The sequence below is a fragment of the Euphorbia lathyris genome, chromosome 10 (genome assembly GCF_963576675.1).
Source record: "Euphorbia lathyris chromosome 10, ddEupLath1.1, whole genome shotgun sequence".
In the NCBI taxonomy this organism is placed as follows: domain Eukaryota; kingdom Viridiplantae; phylum Streptophyta; class Magnoliopsida; order Malpighiales; family Euphorbiaceae; genus Euphorbia; species Euphorbia lathyris.
Genome location: NC_088919.1, coordinates 21479474 through 21502658, shown reverse-complemented (window position 1 = coordinate 21502658; position 23185 = coordinate 21479474). Strand labels below are relative to the sequence as shown.

General features: G+C 38.4%; 1 protein-coding gene, 1 long non-coding RNA gene and 1 other non-coding gene across 4 annotated transcripts; 2 read left to right on the top strand and 1 right to left on the bottom strand.

The window, feature by feature from the left end:
• Positions 1-15356: 15356 nt before the first annotated feature.
• Positions 15357-16767, top strand: LOC136209306 (uncharacterized). 2 transcript variants are annotated; one of them, XR_010677461.1, is made up of 3 exons: positions 15357-15625; positions 16418-16502; positions 16591-16767. It is a non-coding gene; the product is annotated as an uncharacterized lncRNA (long non-coding RNA). The 2 variants fall into 2 exon arrangements; XR_010677462.1 differs by lacking the exon at positions 16418-16502.
• A 2282-nt stretch (positions 16768-19049) lies between these two features.
• Positions 19050-19156, top strand: LOC136210135 (small nucleolar RNA R71). Its single transcript, XR_010677843.1, has one exon. It is a non-coding gene; the product is annotated as a small nucleolar RNA R71 (small nucleolar RNA).
• Positions 19157-21669: 2513 nt separating this feature from the next.
• LOC136208646 (probable NAD(P)H dehydrogenase subunit CRR3, chloroplastic) lies at positions 21670-23096 on the bottom strand. The gene is made up of 3 exons (XM_065999731.1): positions 22766-23096; positions 22530-22669; positions 21670-22334 (listed from the first exon to the last, which is right to left on the bottom strand). The coding sequence occupies exons 1-3, from the start codon at positions 22984-22986 to the stop codon at positions 22210-22212; spliced, it is 486 nt and encodes a 161-aa protein (XP_065855803.1). The 5' UTR covers positions 22987-23096; the 3' UTR covers positions 21670-22209.
• Between the last annotated feature and the right edge of the window lie 89 nt (positions 23097-23185).

Below are 23185 nucleotides of genomic sequence, written 5' to 3'. Positions count from 1 at the left end.
CTTGAGGGACACTAAGCCCTGATATAACGGCACATGTTCACCTATCAATAGGTAACATGTAGCACATTCCGCACCTAAACTTATAACCATCTCTCATAGCACAACAGATGGAATATTCTATTAAAATAAAATCATAGCATAACAGATCGAAGAAAAAACTTGGAAAGTTCAGTACAAAATTGATAAGAGAAACAATTGGAAAAATTTCTTTATATTCATTAAAGATTATTTGCAAACAAAAAAGAAAAACAAAACAAAACTACTCTATAGGAGTAACATCGTCATCCAGCTCATCACCAGCCAGAGGGAGACATTCGAGAGAAGAAAATTCACTCTCATCTAGAAACTCATCACCAAGCTCATGGTCGGTTGGAGGAAAAAGATTCACCTAGAATTGGAAACCAGCATCCGAATGTCTGCCACGCAGATTTCAAAAGAAAATAATTTGATGGAGGTTTATGATGGAGTTTTAATATGCTTTTAACTGTTTCAAAACTCATATAAACAAACAAAATACTGATCCACAAGGATCTACAATATGCAGTTAAGGTTAAGGTTATAAAAAATAACTTTCACTTACAGTGGATCAACAAGATTCCCTAACGAGATGGGTGATTTAAGATGCGAACTTCATCTACTTCGTCACTAGCAGAATAGGAACAACAACATTCTAATCGCAGGAATCAAATCCTCGCACTCAAATCAACCTTCTAGCCGAAATTGTGTTATACATGAATTGGTTTTTGCTTCTTAGAATAAGAACAGAGAGCCTTTTTTCTTCTTTCTTTTCTCAATATGGAAAAAACGAGTTACACAAGTGGCCGAATTCTATGTGTATGAGATAGGGAGTGGGTAGTTTTTTTTTTCTCTAAAACACTCCCTCTTATCCCTTTGATTTTTATTTAAAATTTATTAATTAAATTAGATTTAAGATAATCTAATTACCTTTTAATTTAATTATCAAAAAATTAAATCATAATCTAATTAACTTATTTACATATAACTATGTATTAAATTGGTTTATGTAAATTAATATCCAATATTAATTTACATAGATTATGTGGACCTTTAATTCAAATACCTTTAATCAAATTCAATTCGATTGAACATGTACTTGATTAGAAAATAATAATATTCAATATATTATCTAATTTTAAACTAAAGTATTATATTAGAATTAATTATACGTATAACATCTAATGTTATATTATAAAGTTCTAACTATAATATTAATTTTATTTATATAAAACTATATATTATTCAATTATATATATATATATATTCTGAATTTACATTTTCAATTTAATCTAATTAACATGAAAACTAAATTTTAGATTGAACTTGCCCCTATTATTTCTCCCATTTGGACCAGACCGGAACTGAATTCCACTATTCATATGTGTCGAATAACACTGTTCTAACCATTCTTAAGCAAAAACCCTAATTCTATAGTAGTTCTATTCCATGAGTGATCTAGATAGGTATATCTTGAGATGGTGGTTAGATCAAACTTATGTTTCATCTAATCCAATCATTAGAGTGAGAACCTAATATTAACCTCATAGTAATGTTGGGATTTAGTGTCCTATAGACAATTGTTCTAGGATATAAACCTGCTGTAAATGAATTGTTCTTTATGTCATTTGTTTTAATGAGATATGGTTACATAACTACATAAAGGCATCTACTTTTAAAGAACTAAATAAGTCTAAATAAAAGAAAATCCCTAAGCTTATTTAAAGTGATTATAAAGTGTTCATACAAGCATGAAGTGAGACGAAACATTATAATAAACTAATAAACTTAAAACCACCCCAAGTCAAGTGATATGTTTTGAATAGGGATTGACATAACACTGTTGAGACTTGCATGTAACAATGTTTTATGTCGAGACAGAGAGCTGGTCTCACAAGCCTCAGATATGCAGATATCTGGACACTTGCTGGATCCAATGAAAAGGGTTCATTAGGATTGGGGACCCGACTTGAGATAACAGGATGGGTAGATTCATCCTTGTCACCTGTTCATCTCATTGGTATTAATAGGTATAAGTAATCCTCAGACTCAAAAGAATGTTAATTAGTGATTCTGGATTAATGAATGTGATGCTTTGATCCTGTTGTAACACGATCCATAACAGGGATGACTCTGGGGTGTGTACGGCAGACGTTGGGTATCACAGGAAGTAATTGCATGATATTTAACATTGGATTGAGCATTTGTCACTCCTGATAAATAGGAGATACGTCCAAGGATCGCTTGTGGAAGACTTAACTCTAAATCCTTGCAAGGTGATAGCTTAAGACTTGAAATGTAGATTTCACTTAACCTATCTAATTTGAGTTAACTCGGCATGTACAAGTAAAACGAACGTCTCGCTATATATGACTTGACATCATCCATAGTCATAAGATTCTGTTCAAGGATGTAGTTGATGAAGGATCGAATTATACTGTAACTAATACGGAAAGGTCAACGACGGAATCAACATGTCTTCTTATAGCTCTGGGGGAATGTTTCGGATCTGCCAATCACAGTTCGCGTACTCATTCTGTTATACAAAGATTAAATATAATTTTGAGAAATTAATTTAATAGTCGTATACGGCTAGAAGCAATAAGAACCTAATGGGTCACACATAAGACTTGGAGCCCAAAAGAGAAACAGATGTTAATTAATTGACGGAAGCCCAACTGATTCCACTAAGGCCTAGTAAACAAGAGGGCGATTTCTATGTGTCAAAACACATAAGAAATTAATTTAATTTTAACAATTATAATTATATTATGATTCTGAATTAAATTAATTATAGGATAAATAAGTCAGGAAGTTTAATGAGATTAAATTACGTCTAATTATTATCCTATTAATAAGTTATTATTATCTTTATATTCAGATATAATTATAGATAATAATAATAAGAGTTTTATTCCGAATTAAATTCTTATTTAGTAACCTAATTTTATCTGATTAGGGTTTAGTTGGAAGAGGTTATATAAAACCCCCTTTAGTGTGAATTTTGACACACACATACCAACCCGGGAGAGAGAAAAATCGACCCCTACTGTAGTGGATCAATTCTTCACCGCTTGCTTCCGATCAATCGATTTTCATCTCTTTCTTTTGTTCTTTGATCTTGTGTTGATTAATTAGAGACAATCTACTTTGATTGCTATTTTACGGTTGAGTTCTAACTTCGTTTGAATTGTGTTTTTGTTTTGTGCTCGTGAACTCGGAGTAAGAGTTGAGGGCACTTCGATTGCAACAGTAGATAGATCTTCGAAAGGTATTTTCTTCTATCCCTCTTTATATGAAATAACGATTAACAGATCTTGGTTAAAGGAAATAGGTTAAAAAATTTATATTTCCGCTGCCAAACGTTTGCCTATTTTACTTCAAGTAATCCTTTACTAAATGATATCATGTTGAACATAAGGCGTGGTATAGTCATCCTTATATAGTGTTCAGACATTCCTTGATCTCTTAGTGAACTGATTAGTTCGAATAAGCAATATCCATTGCTTCATTCGGGTGTGGCCACATTGTTCTTAGTTCCACCAATCAATTGGTTGGTGATATCTGCTCTCCCTAAGGTGAGTATCAATCCCATCACTTCATTCATGGTCCCTCAGAATGATTCAGCACATACTTGGTTAACTTGTACTTGGCACCAAGTTACTGGCCCGTTAGGCGATAACCTAAAATATGTAGTGTCTCATCCAGGTCTTATAATGACTTTGGGTCTAAGGATTCATCTATGGCCATTACAGAGAACCACTTGTGACATTGATAACCATGTGGTGTTCTCACATCGGATCAATCCAGAGTTTACTTCCCAAATCTTTAATGTCTATGGTTTAATACTCCATGTCTGTGACTAGTGAAACACTATCACAACCAAGGCACAAACTAGTCTTTAGTTATTTTTCATTCCCACGATAATAATAGACAAGGGATATTTAGATCAGTATCTTATCGCCACACAACTTCACTTGACTAGGTCCTCAACCTGTCAAACGTGTGTAGATCACTAATCTTGGATACTCTGTTAATCATCTTGCACAAGTAAGCATGATTTAACATATTATTGCATTAACATTAATGATACCATTAAATATAACATCCCGGGACTAGGGCATACCCCAACAGTTTAGGTGATGGTAACCCATCTCACTCTCACCTCTACTGCGGCAATGGTCTGAAGGGTCGAATCATTCATAAGTTTCTTCTTAGACTCTTCAGCAGTCAACAACCTCTGCTCAAGTTGAGATATAAAGCATTAAAGAGATTGCAGGAGCAGAAGCTCCTGATCTAGAGCCCGCTTGGCATCCACAAATGAACGACTCTCTCTATGCAAGCTCCCTTAACAACTTCTGTGCATGATTCTGCATGATGGAGTACTAAACATTGTTCACTCTCTCTTCATTCAACTTCCCATCTAATTGGGAAATTTCAGCACGACCCACAGTGGCTTATTCCTTCAATGGTCGGACCCCATCACCCTTCCACCTCATGACATTGGGAAGATAAGCCACAAAATTCCTAACACCTTGCAGCATGCCCTCCAAGTCGGCCATACGACTAATATGACCCAAAACCTCATGCTCTCCAGAATGAGAAGCTTCATCAACTTTTTGAACCCGAGCAACCAAAGTAGCAACTTCCTTAACTTGAGCCTCGGGTTTAATTGCTCGAGTCTCATCTTCGACTGCTTGAATCTCAACCTTCTTTAATTCCTCAACAAGATTAGCACTCGTCCAGGCTTGGCTCAACTCTCTCTCTAAGTCCTCTGCTCAATAGGCAAAACCTACAAAATCTTGTTGTGTCATTTCTAATCCACATTTCAAGCCTTACATACTCCCTAGTAAAAAAAGGTGTCTACTGACTCACATCCTGATGCGGACATCCTAACTGGGATCAATAATAACACGCGCCTTGGCGGATCTCCTCTCGGCGTTCCCATAGAGGTTGTATCCAAGAGGGCGGATCCCCTGGACACGCGAGCGGGGCGGATCTAGACGTACGCCCTGAGGCGTACCAACAACTACACTGGGCGGATCTCAAGTTTACTTCCTGCCGAAGGAATTCACCAACAACCTCTGACGCTCCGTACCTGCACCTCTGTACCTGTTGTCTGGGCGCATTACCTATCTTACCCTCTTATTATTAACTGTATTGTAACCCTAGTAGGGGTAGTCCCTGTCCTTTGCTTATCTTTTAGAGGTTGTATTTAAACCCTCATTTTGTAAGGATATGGCAACTTTTTATCAATCAACTATCATTTCTCTTTGAGATTAAGGTTTATACCTTGTTTATCAGGATTCACTCCTTCTAGTCTAGCTAGAGAAGAAAATCTTTGTTGGTTTACGATTAAAACCTCCATTTATCGCTTTCAATCTGTATCAGTTGGTATCAGAGCCAATCGTTTCCTGACCCGAAACTTCTTTTGGCAATGGTTCAACCCCGACAACCGCAAGATTCCATAGAAACCAGTGATCGGAGATATGAGGAGCTGAGAGAGCACCTCGCGGAACAAATCCAGGCCAGCCTTGAGCAGCAGAAACAAAACGACCAACGGTTCCAGGAGCTAACCGCTTCCCTGGAAAACCTCAGATTGGAGATCCGTGCAGTGGTCAGACCAGCCGCCGGGGAGTCCGACCAGAGAAGGGAAGGAGTCCTTGAACCATGACCCCAAAGGCAACCCACGCCACCTCGACTGCCGTTGACAAATGTCCAACTTCCATAAATGGGTCCTAGGGATCCTGAGGTAAGAAGACCCAACTTTGTCCTTGTACATAACGCTGATAGTGATAGTGATGATTTTGAGGATATTGGGGACAATGGTGCCTTTAGAACTGTGAGGAATGGTGGTCCGATTGATAACCGGCGTGTGGGTATGGCTAGGGCAGAACCAGACCTAGGAAACTTTGACAGAGATGATGCCTTTAAGCTAAAAATAGATTTACCATCTTTTGGTGGCGAGCTGGATATAGAGGGATTCTTAGATTGGTTATCGGAAGTTGAGCGTTTCTTTGAGAATGCTGGTATTCCTGATGAGAGGAAAGTTAGACTGGTGGCGTATCGCCTGAAGGGTGGCGCATCAGTTTGGTGGGATCAGATGAGGGAGGAAAGAAGAAGAGGGGGCAGAGATCCGATTAGATCTTGGCTACGGATGAAGGCGATGTTGAGGGAGCGGTTCTTACCGCCGGATTATGAACAGTATATTTACAGCTCCTACCGGGGATGTTCTCAAGGGACCCGAAGTGTTCACGAGTACACCTCAGAGTTCTTGAGGCTATCAGCAAGGGCCAACTTGTCTGAAACTGAGAGCCAAAAGACCTCTAGGTATCTAGAAGGGTTGAGATACAACATCCAGGATCGTATTGGCACACAGATGGTGGTTCGAGTACAAGATGCTAGGAATTTAGCCCTCAAGGCTGAATCCCAACTGACTGGGAGATCCAGGAGATCCGTCACTACTGAGTATACGCCTGGAGGAAGAGATAACACGAAGTCTTACGACAAAGGCAAGCAGGTGGCGAGTGCCAGTGGGGCCAGGGTTAACAGTGTGGGAAGGGGATCCGTTGGAGATACTAGGCCATACAAAGAAGCACCTATACCACCCAAGAGCAACAATCCGTATGCAAGGCCAGCACCTTTCAAATGTTTTCGGTGCAATGAGCCAGGACATAGATCCAATGAGTGTCCTAGAAGGAAGAGCGCCAACATGGTGAAGAGGTACGAAGATGACTATGACGAAGAGGATGAAGTATTTTGTGAACCCTTGGGAGAAGATGATGAGGTGGTGGGTGAAGAGAGGTACGCCATTCATGTGGTACGGCGTTTGTTAGTCTCCAGCCGGATAGAGGGCGATCAAAGGCACCGACTATTCAGAACCCGCTGTCTTATGAAGGGTGGGCGATGTAATGTGATAATAGATAGTGGGAGCCAAGAGAACATTGTGAGTAGCAGCGCCGTTCAGAAGTTCGGGTTGTTGGTAGAGGCGCACCCTGATCCCTACAAGGTGGGATGGATCAAGAACGTGGGCGAGTTGAGGGTGACCTAGAGATGCAAGGTGCCGATTGAGATTGGTAACTATCATGATGAAGTCTGTTGTGATGTGGTGGACATGGACGCATGCCACCTATTGTTGGGCCGACCCTGGCAGTTTGATAACAACGCCACCCACGCCGGAAGAGAGAACACTTACAGATTTGTGAAGAATGGGGTGAAGTTTGTCCTTACACCAATGGTGAGAGAGCCAAAGGCCGACGAGAAGTCTACCTTGGTAGTCTGTCCTACACACAAATCGTTTGTCAGCGAATGTGAAAAGAGCCAAATGGTATATGTGGTAATGGTTAAGGCGAATCACGAATCCGCCCAAAGGGACGAAAGGGAGATGCCGAGTGAAGTGACCCGCCTACTTGGCGAATATCAGGATCTGTTCCCTAACGAACTGCCAAGTGGGTTACCACATTTGAGGGACATCCAACATCATATCGATCTTGTGCCCGGGGCTAGTTTACCAAGCCTCCCACACTATCGAATGAGCCCAAAAGAGAATGACATCATGAGATAGAAAGTGGAGGAACTCATCGAGATGGGATACGTTAGGGAAAGTATGAGTCCTTACGCCGTTCCAGCTTTACTTACACCGAAGAAGGACGGGTCTTGGCGGATGTGTGTTGACAGTAGGGCTATTAACAAGATCACCATCAAGTACAAGTTCCCGATTCCAAGGTTGGATGACATGTTGGACCAACTTGGCAGATCTCGAGTCTTCTCCAAGATTGATCTCAGGAGTGGGTATCATCAGATACGAATCCGATCTGAGGATGAGTGGAAGACTGCCTTCAAGACAAGGGATGGATTGTATGAATGGTTAGTTATGCCCTTTGGGATGACCAACGCCCCTAGTACTTTTATGAGACTGATGAATCAGGTGCTTCGCCCAGTGATTGGGAAGTTCGTAGTTGTGTATTTTGACGACATTTTGATCCACAGCCAGACCTTGGCGGAACATGAAGAGCACTTGCAGACAGTGTTTGACCTGTTACGGAAACACCAGCTATACGCCAACACCAAGAAGTGTGACTTTGTCATGGAGAGCTTGGTTTTCCTTGGATTCGTGGTCAGTGGGAATGGAATCCAAGTTGATAGGGAGAAAGTAAGAGCCATCCGAGAATGGCCTACTCCGAGGAACGTGTGGGATATCAGGAGTTTTCATGGGCTAGCAACGTTCTATCGCCGATTTTGACAAATTGTTTGAAGTTGAGTGTGATGCCAGTGGAATTGGGATTGGTGGTGTCTTGATGCAAGAAAAGAGGCCCATTGCATACTTCAGTGAGAAGCTCTGTGAGGCACGGCAAAAGTGGGCAACGTATGATCAAGAGTTTTATGCTGTAGTGAGGGCGTTGAAAGTATGGGAACATTACTTGGTGGGAAAAGAGTTCATCCTCTACACTGACCATCAAGCTCTCAAATACCTGGGAAGTCAGAAGCAACTTCGAAGCTCCATGCACGCCCGGTGGTCTGCCTTCATAGATAAGTTCCCCTATAAACTTATCCATAAGGCGGGAAAACAGAACATAGTGGCGGACGCCTTGAGTCGGAGGGTTGCACTAATAAAAACAGTCAACCTGGAGACCGATTGTTTCGAACACATCAGAGGAGAGTACGTGGCGGATCCTGACTTTGGAATTATCTGGGAGAAGTGCCAGCGCCAACATGGGGATGGGGCGTATCACTTGATGGATGAGTATCTAATGAGGGGAAACCAACTTTGTTTACCCTGCACTTCTATCCGCGAGAAGGTGGTCCGAGATCTACATGGCGGATCCCTGGGGGGACATTTTGGGCGAGACAAGACATATGCAGCAGTGAGTTCCTGTTATTTCTGGCCCAAAATGAGAAGAGATGTGGCGTACCTGGTAGAACGATGCTATATCTGCCAGACCGCCAAGGGACACGAGACAAATGCTGGCTTACAGCTACCTTTGCCTGTACCAGAAACCATATGGGAGGATCTGTCCATGGATTTTGTCCTAGGGTTACCCAGAACTCAGAGAGGCATGGATTCCATCTTTGTGGTTGTTGACCGGTTTTCGAAAATGGCACACTTCGTACCATGCCGTAAGACTAACGACGCCTCAGCAACTGCCAAGCTATTCTTCAAGGAGGTTGTCAGACTACATGGTGTACCAAAGAGCATTGTCTCAGACCGTGACACAAAGTTCCTGAGTCACTTCTGGCGGACCTTGTGGGCTCTTTTTGATACTTCTCTGAAGTTTAGTACCACCGCCCACCCTCAGACAGACGGACAGACAGAAGTGGTCAATCGGACTTTGGGAAACTTACTGCACAGCAAATGTAGGGATAAGTCCAGGATGTGGGACGTGGTTTTGGCACAAGCTGAGTTCGCCTACAATGGATCTGTACACTCGGGAACTGGGAAGTCACCCTTTGAGGTGGTATACACTAAGACCCCGAATCACGTTCTTGATATAGCCCACCTTCCCAAAGGAAACGTGACTGCAAACCAGCTAGCCAAAGACTATGTCCAGATGCACCAAGAGGTGAAGGAGACTCTTGAGGAGAGAAACTAGAAACTAAAAGCTAAGGCGGATGAGCACCGCAGGGACCTACAGTTCGAAGTGGGAGATGAGGTTATGGTTCACTTGGGAAAAGAGAGACTCGCCAACGCCACAAGCAGTAAGCTTCGACCGAGAAAGTACGGGCCATATAAGATCACCAAGAAGGTCAATGCCAATGCCTATCACATAGCTTTTCCAAATTGGCTTGGTAAAGTCTCACCGGCGTTCAATGTTCGTGACCTTAGCCCGTGGAAGTCAGATGGCCCTTTGGAGAACAACACAGACCAGCCAGTGCCGAATTCTTTTAAAGAAGGAGAGAATGATGCGGACATCCTGACTGGGATCAATAATAACACACGCCTTGGCGGATCTCCTCTCGGCGTTCCCATAGAGGTTGTATCCAAGAGGGCGGATCCCCTAGACACGCGAGCGGGGCGGATCTAGGCGTACGCCCTGAGGCGTACCAACAACTACACTGGGCGGATCTCAAGTTTACTTCCTGCCGAAGGAATTCACCAACAACCTCTGACGCTCCGTACCTGCACCTCTGTACCTATTGTCTGGGCGCATTACCTATCTTACCCTCTTATTATTAACTGTATTCTAACCCTAGTAGGGGTAGTCCCTATCCTTTGCTTATCTTTTAGAGGTTGTATTTAAACCCTCATTTTGTAAGGATATGGCAACTTTTTATCAATCAACTATCATTTCTCTTTGAGATTAAGGTTTATACCTTGTTTATCGGGATTCACTCCTTCTAGTCTAGCTAGAGAAGAAAATCTTAGTTGGTTTACGATTAAAACCTCCATTTATCGCTTTCAATCTGTATCACATCCTCAACTGATGTCAAAGCCTAATCAGAAACAGAAGGTGACAACTGTATAATATATAAAGATAAATTTGTTGAAACACATTTCCACACTGATTTTGATTTGACAAATCTATTTGAATTAGAATTAAATCCCTAAGATAAATTTCCAACACATTAAATTTAAATGCTTTGATTTATTTGTTACTAATGTGTTTGTTGAGTATTGTTTGGAGTATTTAAATATACAAGTGCAAAAGACATTAAGATAAATCCCAAGCCTAATAAGCAAGGTCAAGATCCAAACAAAGTCAAACATATCGAAAGGCTTGTAATCCAACTCAGCCCAGCAAGTAGAAGGATCTAGAAGATTGGCTAATTCCTTCAAAATGAAGCCGCTGAGTTTAATAGACAAGAAGACAAAGCAGAAGTTGACTTGATAAACTTGGGGACAAAGGCTATCCAAATGAGGAAAGGTTCAGACGCAACAGAGAAGCTGTCTAGGAATCTTTGCCGAAAATGGAGAGACAATCTGACGCTTACTGTTGAGCCATTTCCGCAAGTGCAGGTATACGCTTGTAGTAATAAAAGATATCGATCCCACAGGGAACATTTTTTAACAAAAACTTATTTTGAATTGGTTAAATTTACTTTTAAGGCTTATAATATGGAAAATCATTAAATCGGATTTGGTTTTGAAATTGCTAGAATAAGAATTAGATTAGAGTATAACAAATGTTAGAAAATGCTTCTGATTTAGGGATAAATTTACAAAATAGAAATGTTTAGTTCTTTAGAAAAGTAAACAAATGTATTCGTTTGCATTAAGCAAAGAAAACAACTTTAAACTTTGCATAAATTAAAACAATGAAATAAACGTCGATTCCTCTAATTTTAGGGCTTTGAACTGCAGTCAATCCTCCTACGGTCGGGTTAGATCGCTACCTTAACCAAATTGATACTCTACTAATGATATCAATTTGCCTAAGTGTTCAACAAAGTTTCCTTGTAAAGATTTTGAATTTAACTACGTTTTAATGAAAACACCAGCATCCACTTCGGATCCTTTACCAAAGTGCTGCATAAAAATCTATCGAATAGAATGAACTTTATTAGATGAAATATGAATTTGATACAAGTTTACAGAGAACAAGAAGTATGAAAACATTTGATGACTTGCAAGTGAACGGGTTGTCAATACTTTCCTTGGGTTTCATTAGAGTTTGTCAGACTCAGGGCGGATCCTCTACTCAATCTTCTCGCTGTAACTTCGTAATAGAGATACGGTCGGCTACTACCAAAATGTAAACTAATATGAACAAATATAAATGCTACTGTGTTTGTAATTATTGAATAAACAACGTGTGTACATCATATTGCTTTTACAGAAATGAACTCTAAATTCGAAATCGCTTGACTCAGAATTCCTGCATTAATTCTATACTAATCTTCTTTTTTTTTTCTATATCTCCAACTCTCCATCAACTCTTTATTTATAGATGTTGAAGAGTCGTGATTGAAGTGTCGTGTCCATTGTGAAGGGTCGTATCCTCTGCGAAGAGATGTTTTTATCCACCCGAACGAACACGTTTCGTCAAAAATGAATGTGTGCGAATGGCTCTCCAGGAATTTCTGAACTTGCCGAGAATGCAAATTCTCGGCCGAGAATGGGGGAGAAAATATTTGGTCTTTGGACGAAAGGGAGGGAGATCTGGACGACGGGTGTCGCGACCGAGAATTTGAGATTCTCGGTCGCGGCTCACAAATTCTCTACCGAGAATTTGGTTTCCTTAACCGAGAATTTGGCATTTTTCTCTGTTTCTGACTTCGTCTTTGTCCTCGTTTTGGTGTAATTGATCTTCGTCGTTTTTGACTCCTTTTGTAGGATTTTTATTCTGTTTTTAACCTCTTTCGTTCCTATTTGGATTTTACCAAATATTTAGGTACCTTGCAAGAAAGAAACATATTCGAACGTAAAAGTATTCTAAACAGGTATAAATAGTATGAATTCGAAGCAAAACTGATGTAAATATTAATGATATTTTAGGTATATTTTGGGCTTAACAAATCTCCACACTTAATCTTTTGCTAGTCCCAAGCAAAATTTCACTGAATTTATTCTTTAACTAATCTCTTTATGAAAATAAAACATATATCTTGTATTACTTTTTAAATTAGTTAAGCCGAAAAGATTAACTTCGCATGGCAAATTTATACGCAAAATATCAAACTAACTTAGTATAATAGGCAATATATCATTCGTCTTGTATTTTTATTTTTGATTTGAAGTATTCGGGACGATATAAGCATGAATGTTATTGAGTCTTTCGTCTCAAGGCATTTCAAAGCACAAAATTTTCTTCCCAAACCTAAACTAATATATGAGAAAATGAATAAGTACTTGGGTTAATCTTATTTACTTAGTTACGCCCGAGATAAGAGTGGTCTTGATCGTAACCTTATACGTATTTTATTGCTTTGTGTTCGCTTAAGAGGTACCGACCATGCCATGGGTGGACGCAATCGTTACTTTAAACTTAAACACGCTTATTATTATTATTATTATTATTATTTAACGTTCCTTCCATACTTCGATTGTGATAAGGGTGGTCGCAACCGTGGCTAAAAGTAAACGGTACTTAATTTTCTTCCCTTTCATACCTCGATTGTGATAAGGTTGGTCTCAATCATGGCCAAAAGTTAAGAATTCAACTAATTGATTAATTAATATGAATTATAAAATTTAAATTGTAAATTGGGAAAAAGAAAGATAGCACATGCATCCTATATTGACTTCAAATTCAACATGTATTATGGCTAAAGTTTCCTTAAAAACTTCAATTGGTGTTAATGTAAGACGAAATCAAACCGAGCTAAAATTGTTAGTTCAATTTAATGCCTATAAACCTAATTGAAAATTTAAAATAAGATTTATTGTATCATGAATTCATGATATAAAATAGAGACTTAAATAAAGAAATTGTTTTACTTAAATACATTCACTCGAGACGTTTTTTACTTAAATACGTTTTAATGAAAACACCAGCATCCACTTCGGATCCTTTACCAAAGTGCTGCATAAAAATCTATCGAATAGAATGAACTTTATTAGATGAAATATGAATTTGATACAAGTTTACAGAGAACAAGAAGCATGAAAACATTTGACGACTTGCAAGTGAACGGGTTGTCAATCCTTTCCTTGGGTTTCGTTAGAGTTTGTCAGACTCAGGGCGGATCCTCTACTCAATCTTCTCGCTGTAACTTCGTAATAGAGATACGGTCGGCTACTACCAAAATGTAAACTAATATGAACAAATCTAAACGCTACTGTGTTTGTAATTATTAAATAAACAATGTGTGTACATCATATTGCTTTTATAGAAATGAACTCTAAATTCGGAATCGCTTGACTCAGAATTCCTGCATTAATTCTATACTAATCTTCTCTTTTTTCTATATCTCCAACTCTCCATCAACTCTTTATTTATAGATGTTGAAGAGTCGTGATTGAAGTGTCGTGTCCGTTGTGAAGGGTCGTATCCTCTGCGAAGAGATGTTTTTATCCACCCGAACGAACGCATTTCGTCGAAAATGAATGTGTGCGAATGGCTCTCCAGGAATTTCTGAACTTGCCGAGAATGCAAATTCTCGGCCGAGAATGGGGGAGCAAATATTTGGTCTTCGGACGAAAGGGAGGAAGATCTGGACGACGCGTGTCGCGACCGAGAATTTCGACCGAGAATTTGAGATTCTCGGTCGCGGCTCACAAATTCTCTACCGAGAATTTGGCATTTTTCTCTGTTTCTGACTTCGTCTTTGTCCTCGTTTTGGTGTAATTGATCTTCGTCATTTTTGACTCCTTTTGTAGGGTTTTTATTCTGTTTTTAACCTCTTTCGTTCCTATTTGGATTTTACCAAATATTTAGGTACATTGCAAGAAAGAAACATATTCGAACGTAAAAGTATTCTAAACAGGTATAAATAGTATGAATTCGAAGCAAAACTGATGTAAATATTAATGATATTTTAGGTATATTTTGGGCTTAACACTTACTGACCAAAAGCAACTGAAGCACTGATCAAGACACAAAGAAGACTACGTTCCTATTGGCCGCGACACTGAGCACTAAGGACGAAAGAGACAGTAGAGCCGTTTTCTCCAACGGTTATTTCGAAATTTGAAATGACTAATGGGTTCAAGTGTCACTATAAATAGGCCTCTCATTTGCTTGAATCGACACAGTTCTTCAACAAGTCGAAACGCTGACCAAATTCTCTCTTGAAGTTCTGTGCAAAAAGAAAAGCAAAGCAATCTTACACCAACTCTCATTTTTGTGTAAACGATTAGATTAGATCTTACAAAATGTTCTTTGTTATAGAACAAAAACCTTATCAATTATCAAATTGTTAGGAGACTCTGAGTTGCTCGGTATTTAGCACTCAAAGGTAGATAGTGTTGAGTATAGGATATAAAGGATGGTACTCTGTATACTCGCTGACTATTGTAAGGGGTTTGTGCTCTATCCAAAAGAGCTCAGTAGTGGATTAAAGCTCGGAAGGATTCCGGAGACTGGATGTAGGGGTGGGCAAAAAAACCGATCAAACCGGTAACCGAACCGGAAACCGGTAATCCGAACCGAAAAAACGGTTAACCGAACCGGCGGTTTTCTTAATGGTTAAAAAAATAAATGGTTACCGATTTCGGTTTCGGTTTCGGTTTCGCTTGGGAAAAACGCGATTAACGGTTAACCGAACCGTTTAATAAATATAAATTAAAAAAATATATATATTAATATATAACCTATATTATCAATATATATTATATTTTTTTTTTGGTTTTTGAGAAAGAAGCAGCATTGCCTACCGCGAAGCTAAAATTCTCTAGTGTTATCAATATATATTATAATATAAGTCATAACATAATATATTTTTTTAGCAGATATATTATATATTATTAATATATAAAATTAAAAAACAAAAGCAAAAACCAGTGAGTGAAACCCTATTTTCTTCTCCTCTCTCACTCTCACCCAGCACTATCGTTTCTTCGTTTCTTTCCTTAACAGCTGCCGCCGACCGCCTCTCTTCCTCTCCTCTCTCACACCGACCGCCTCTTCCAATCCCGTCGTATCTCTTCCTCTCCTCCTCTCTCACACCGCCGCCGTCTCTCTTTCGATCTCCCACAGTCGTTCCGATCTGTCACTGTTGGTGATTGATTAAGGTATTTCTGCTACATAGCTCATTTTGCTATTTGTTTGTTTGGTTGATTAAGGAACCTTTGAAGAAAGTTTTAGATTTTTAGTTTGAAAACTATGATCAGGGACAAGCACCTACTGGCCCTCTTATTTTCGCTCCTGTTTCAAAGGATCTTACTTCATTGTATGTAGATCCGTATCTGTTTTTTAATTAATTAGTCAAAGTTTTCTTTTCACCATTAGAAAGGATGAAACAAGAAAAACAACATAGAATTGTTGGTCTTATTGTTTTTAGTGTTAAATGCCATTTAACGTGTATATTTGTTCTGTTTTTATTGTTTTTAGCATCAGGCCAAGCCATTGCATTAAATCTCTTAATAGCAATTTTCTAACCCAGATTAGGAATTGATTAATTAATCTTGGGATCTAATCAAAATAGCATAAAAATTCAAACCCAGATTAGGAATTGAATTAATTATAGAGAGATGTTGAATATTAAAAGGAACTAGTTTGTTTAGTTATGGTTGGAGGAGCAGTAATGGATATGATTATAATAGAATTAGTTTATTATAATGAATATGATTATAATAGAATTAGTTTATTATAATTCTTCCCTTTTTTTCTGTTTTTCCTTAGCTTTTCACAGTTGTCGGATGAAACGACGCAGTTCTCTTTGCTTATAATCAAGGTTCTAAATCCTGTTTGCTGGGTGTTTTTTGAATGGGGCGTCTTAAATATTTTAACAGGCCATGTTAAATTTATTTTGTAAATTTGGGAATTTTCAATGAGTTTGATTGTTCAAAATGACTATGTTGTAGTTGCTCCAACTTAGTGGTCCTATTCATCTCAACCAATGCATTTAGATAATATCTTGAAACAACCAATTTGAGACCATCAACCTAGGTAACATGAATTTAGTTACTTTTGTTATATTAAATTTAGTTAAAATTTGATATTTAATTTAACTATATGTTTTTTTTTTTTTTTGTAGAGGATTCTTGTGTCACTGATAATCATCCTCTTTGCACAATTGATGATTGATGATCGAGAAGATGTGATGAATAGGGATTGAAAAGATTTGATGAATTAATGTTGTATTAAGTACTTTGACGAAATATTATTTACGTTTCTTTATGTTTTAAATGTAAACTTGATGGATTGTTTTTTAGTTCGTTGTTTATGTTTGAATTCTGAACTTTTATATGAATTCGTTTCGTTTGAATTATTCTTAATGTGGATTTTTTTAATATTGTTTAAAAATTTAGGTTTGGATAAAAATTATGATTAACCGTTGGTTTTTGGTTAACCAGTATGAATTGGTTAAAAACCATTAACCGAAAAATCTAACCGACATTAATGGTTAACTGGTTGTTCGGTTAACCGATTTATCTGGACCGATTTCGGTTTATATAAACCGAAAGTAACGGTTCGGTTAATTGTTTTCCTTATTGGACCGGTTAACCGAACCGTGCCCACCCCTAACTGGATGTAGGTAGGAGGCCGAACCAGGATAAAACTGCTGAGTAACCTTTTCTATCTCTTAACTCCTTTATCTGCTTGCTTTTTATTTTGTTTTGTAAACGCTTAACTGAATGAATACTGAGTTGTGTGATTTGGTACTGAGCTCAGGAATAGACTCCCAAGTGCTATTTTCCGACTCAATGTTAGAAGTAGCTTTAGTCGTTGATCAATTAAAGCTGCCTCTGACCTTACCCAATATCATTGTGCTAAGAATCAAGTGAAAAACCTTAACTCACCCCTTAGGAACTTATTGTTGAAACACTTTTCCACATGATTTTGATTTGACAAAATTATTTAAGTAATTGATAAAAAATATTCTAACACATTAAATTTAAATGCTTTGATTTATTTATACTAATGTGTTTGTTCAATGTTGAGTTTATTTATCTATAAGACATTAAGTTTTAAAGTCTAAAAGCCCATGAGTGGAAGTCAAGCCCAAGTCAACATAATCAAGACCTCACGGCCCAAGAAGATGAAACGAAGTCGTTTCAAGCAAAACGATGACTCAGCGTGTAGAAGGATCGAGAAGCCTTCTAGCAAAAGCTTCAAGGAAAAGCTGCTGAGTTAAGCGACAAGCAGTCAGGACAACGGCAGACAAGATTCAACTTCTAGACAAAGTATTTCTACTTTGGATAAAGTTCAGAAGGCGCAAGAAGCTGTCTGGAAGACTTTGCCAAAAATGTCGAAACATTCTGTTTGCCAGACGAAAAGCTGCCGAGCACTGCCGTGGACAAAAGATGCATGAATCTTATTGGCCAACGACACTGAGCGCGTACTGAGTGACAACGACAGGAAGCCGTTTCCCTCCAACGGTTATTTCGAAATTCGAAATGACCAGGTGCCTCAAGTGTCACTATATAAAGGCCTCTCATTTGCTTCATTTGACGCAGATCTTCAACTAGTCAAAACGCTGACCAAATTTCTACACGAAGTTCTGTGAGAAAAGCAAAGCAAAAACCTTACACCAATTTCCATATTATTGTGTAAAAGTCTAGAGTGATTTTCAATCATCTAAAGTGTCTTATCAATTGTTGTTTAGGACAAACACTATATCATTTCTAGAAGAATAGAAATGAGAGGCTGAGTACTCGGTTATAGTACTCAACGGTAGATATAGGAGTGAGTAGAGGTATAGAGGAAGGTACTCTTGTATACTCAGCTTCTATTGTAAAAGGTTTCGTGCTCTACCTTTAAAGAGCTCAGTAGAGAATTCGAAAATCTCGGAACGTGTTCCGGGGACTGGACGTAGGCGGAGAGGCCGAACCAGGATAAGTCTGCTGAGTAATACCTTTCTAACCCTTAAACTCCTTTACATATTGCTTACTATAAAACTGACTAAGTAACGAGCTCACGCTGAGTTAAGTATACTAAGAAGCTGAATTCAGGAATAGACTCTAAGTGTTATTTCCTGACTCAAGGAAAGAAACAGACTTAGTCACAAGTTGACTAAGCTTGTGTTTTCAAACTACTTAGTCACGTTGTGTAAACCTTTTCATAAGAAAAGAAGTCAGCCTTAACGGACAAAATTTTAAATAGTTCCTACCCCCCCCCTTGGAACTAACTTGTCACGTTATAAGGGACCAACACTTATTCTTGTATCACAAGGGACCAACAGAATTAACCAAATGATGACTTACATTGGTAATGCGGCTAACATGCATATCAATCACCTGTAAAATTGCCATATTATGAAAAACCTTACTCTCAGTAGGTACTAGAGTAAGACACCCAAGATTATGGGTAATTTAGGGATCACTTAAAGAAATATGACCCATATGTCAACTCGTGATAACAACTTTCTCTATCAACTTGTACAAGTCTTGAGGTTCAAGCTCCTCCGAGTTCCCATTTGCCACTGACTCGATTTGAATCTTGTATGTATTGGTTACTCCATTGTAGAAGTTCTGCACTTGCATCCACATAGGTATGCCATGATTTGGAACTCTTCTCAGCAGCTCCTTGTACCTCTCCCAAGCTTCGGATAGAGATTCACCTTCTTCTTGAAAGAAATGAGATACCTCATTTCCAAGTTTGATGGCCTGTCGAGGTGGAAAGTACTTCATCAGAAACAAGTTGCCATTTCTTCCCAAGTAATGATTGAACCTGGCTGAAGATTTTTCAGCCAGTTCTTGGCCTTGTCCTTCAATGAAAATGGGAACAGTTTGAGTCTGATCACGTCATCACTCTCATTCCTATTCGTTCGAAAAGTATTGCACATCGTAATGAAATCTTGAGTGTGAGCGTTTGGATCTTCATTCGGATACCCACAGAATTGCACGACTGTTTGCAGCATCTGAATCATTGAAGCTTTGATTTCAAACAGGTGGTTCCCCTCATTGAGTAATACAATGCATGATGAATGACCTTTAGTAGATGGTCTGGAATAATCCTTCATCCGCAGCCTCTGATTACCATTGTTGTTATTATTACCATTAACTCTGTTATTTTCACCATGACCCTCCTCATGGTTCTCTGGTTGTTCAGGTTCTGGTATCTCATTCTCGCGGTTCATCTTGGCAAGTCTACTTTGTCTGAACAGTCTCCTTCTTCTTCTGTAGGTTCTCTCGATTTCAAGATCTACAGGAACAATATGAATACATGTTCTTCGCATAAACATCTAAAATTTTAACAGACACTAAACAAACATGTGATTTACAGGTAGCAAATTAAGCGTACTAATTCTGAAACTTAAGCCGTCAATCCCCGGCAACGGCGCCAAAAACTTGGTCTCTCGAAATGGGACACTAGCAAGTATACTAGGTCAATCGTAGTTGGGCAAAACCAAGTGTCATTTCCACAGGGATTGGGTTAAGAGCAGGAATAGTTACCTTAATCACTAGATCTAATAACTTTGAAGTGGGTGTAGTGAACATGCAATAAAGCAATAAAAACAGGAATAAATTGAATCAAATAACAGGTTGGAACAACTACTGGTCTAGCATTATACCGAATGGCAATTGCTCGTATAACTAATCTATTAACATAGACATCTTTAAGGTTCTTGGCTTGAGTTTCTCCTTTTTAAGTTATTAAGGTCAAGTGTCCCTTTTTCCATAGATTCTAAGAATAGTGCTTAACCAATGCGAGCTAAGTTATTCCAGCATTATGATTTAGGAGCATTCATAAATGAAATCTCAACATATAGTTATATTCGTGTCCGTCCAAAACAATACGCATCAAATGGTTGTTTCCATGAATCAGGAGCACGGTCATGTCATCCCTTTTCACTACATCCGTCCCAGCCATTGGCTAGACGGGTCCAGCACCCTCCTAGACTAAAATTTGTGCTTGGCACAATGGTAGGCTTTTTAGTGACGGAAAATGTTAAATCGTTCAATTTTTTACGACGAAAAATACAAAATTCTTTAATTTTTTGTGACGAAAAATACTAATCATCAGAAAAAAAAAAAATATGCACTATGTTCATGATTTTTTTGATAATCAAAATGTAAATTTTAATTTCCGACTCATAATCATCCATTTTCGGGATTCGAGTTGTCACATATCAATTATTTTCATAATTTCAATTATTGTTGTTCGAGTTTGTGATTTTGAAAAAATAATTTTCAGTTTTTTATCAAAATTATGATAAGGGCCAAAAAAGTCTAAATCGGAACGGTAACTAGTAATTTGGAGACGGTATGTAGCAATTCACTCTATCAATTAGCTGAATTGCAGATACATAAATAATTATCCATGAGAACCAAATCAGTACTTCTGGTCTTCATGAGTAAGCCGAAGAAATGTTAGAAGGGTAAAAAGAGGTAGAAAAAACCAATCATTTCCATTAATTCAGTTTCAGCTTTTAACATCAAGGAAAGTAACTTTTGGTTAAAAGCACATGACTAATTGACGAAAATCACCTAAAGAGTCTTAAAAAGAATATTATATCTACTGTTTGAAATAAATAAAAAAGAAAGAAGCCAAAGCCAACCCTTCAGTTATGCTTTCTTTATTCTTCAATTCTATGCTGGATGATAGCAACTGATTTGGATAAAAGCTTCCACTCCACATATTTAAAAGGCTAAAAAGCTTATCAAAATAGGAAAGGGAAGTTGGGCATTTGACATAAACCATGGGAGGAGACAAGGGGAACTGGAAGGGCCCTGTCCGCCAAAATCACCCTTACTAAGGATGGTTTCGGGAGCCTGTCGCCGGAAAATCGGAGTTGGGGGGGCAAGATAGTGTGGAAAAAATTTATATACGCAGATGTAAAATTACTCCCTACCACCGTAGCAGTTATGGATCCGCCACTTACTAAGGATGGTTTCGGGAGCCTGTCGCCGGAAAATCGGAGTTGGGGGGGCAAGATAGTGTGGAAAAAATTTATATACGCAGATGTAAAATTACTCCCTACCACCGTAGCAGTTATGGATCCGCCACTGAACATGATATTACAAGTCAAATGAAGTTTTCCTGGTAAAAGGGTGTACTTTTTACAAGGAAACGAAGGCTATGCCATAACATTGACCAAAGATTAGAATTTTCGTTCACTGGATGAAAATAGAGCTTCTAGAGAATATGAAATGGCATATATAGGAAACAGTAATAACATAATCAATAAGTTTATATATATATAATAAATGGTCCTCTTGTTTGTCTCTCCTGCAACATGGAGCTCCTAGACTAGGGGAGCAAGAAATTATTACATAAAAACCCACCCATATAGTCTCCTCTTCTAAAGTAGTGTTTGCAGGAACAAGATTCCAAGTAGACATCACTACGGAAAGGCAGAATCTAATAATCTTGTTTAGTTACAGCAATTCAAATGCATGTAATACAACTAATCTGAAGGATGTCAGTCAGATTGATAGATTCATTTTCCAGAATTCCACCCTTGATCTATCTGTTCATGCATTTTATGTTTTAGGCAGTTTCCATAGATGCTAAGCTGCTGCTATTTATGGATTTCATTATGATCAAACTAACAATAGATTCTTGTGGCTGAAATTGGCCTGTACTTCACAACAATCAAGCATGTATAATAACTTTGTTTGGATTTTAACTATCATCTTAAGTTTTTAGTTCAATTTGTTCCTTGATAAGGCAAACTACAATTTGGATTTGAATTTGAAAATTGACACCTTCACATTAGCATATCCTCAAGAAATGGAGTGCTCCAGGGTAGTTTAACAGTTCCACTAGTCACCAAGAACATCACAATGTAGATTGGCAGAACAAGTTTTAAGAAGAACATCAAAATCTTTTTACCTGCAAATTACAAAAACAAAATTTGACCAACCTACCAAGTAGAGATTTAATTTAACTTGAAGACAACAATGAGAAACGTTTTCTAAACTAAGCAGATCTGCTGAATCAACGTTTATTCCTTGTTCAAAACTAGCAGGAGGTCTTAAAATCAAACTATACTGATATATAGCAAAAGGATATAATGAAGTGAAGTACCAGAGGCTTGAAATTTTCCCTCGGCTGTGACGGTAACCCACTCTCCGGTCTCCCGTAGCTTCTTCTCAACGGGAGTCTCGAAATTACCGGCAGAATTGGGCAATAACCCTTTCAAAATAGAATCCCGGGGCTTGGAGTCCCTGATTATAGACACAAATCATTTAAAAGAAAGTAGGATGGGAATGGGAATGGAAAGGAAAGAAAAGGAAAAGAAGTAAGAGTGAAGAAGGACAAACGGGGTGTCAGAATCGCGATAACTGCCGGCGCCTATAGCACGTTCAATCTCCATTAGAGAGAGTTGTTGTTGGATTTTGGTTTCCAGAGATCTCCTGGGAGTTCTGGTTTTTGATTTGGGCTTAGAATGGGAAGGAGGAGTGGAAGATGAGGCGTCATTTTGGGGGTTTAGAGAGGCATGGACGAACGACTTACTGATACAGTGGCAGGATAAGCAAGCCATCTTCTTTCTTTGTTTCAGCTCCTCAGAGTCAGAATAAAAAATCTCTCCTCCTGCCCAAGACAAAGTTTGATATATTTGGGACCTGATTCAACCATCCCTCTCCACTATATTATTATCCAAGGGATAAAGGTCCAAATTTTGTAAAGTTTACCCTAACCTAAAACTTTTTTGTTCTCAACATTTATAAAATGGAAAGATT

Excerpts from the sequence above, each read along its gene's own strand:
- LOC136208646 (XM_065999731.1), bottom strand. The coding sequence starts at position 22,986 with ATGGCTTGCTTATCCTGCCACTGTATCAGTAAGTCGTTCGTCCATGCC. Across the intron at positions 22,670-22,765 it reads TATCGCGATTCTGACACCCC|GGACTCCAAGCCCCGGGATT; the intron begins GTTTGTCCTTCT and ends GTCTATAATCAG. Across the intron at positions 22,335-22,529 it reads GGGAAAATTTCAAGCCTCTG|GTAAAAAGATTTTGATGTTC; the intron begins GTACTTCACTTC and ends TGTAATTTGCAG.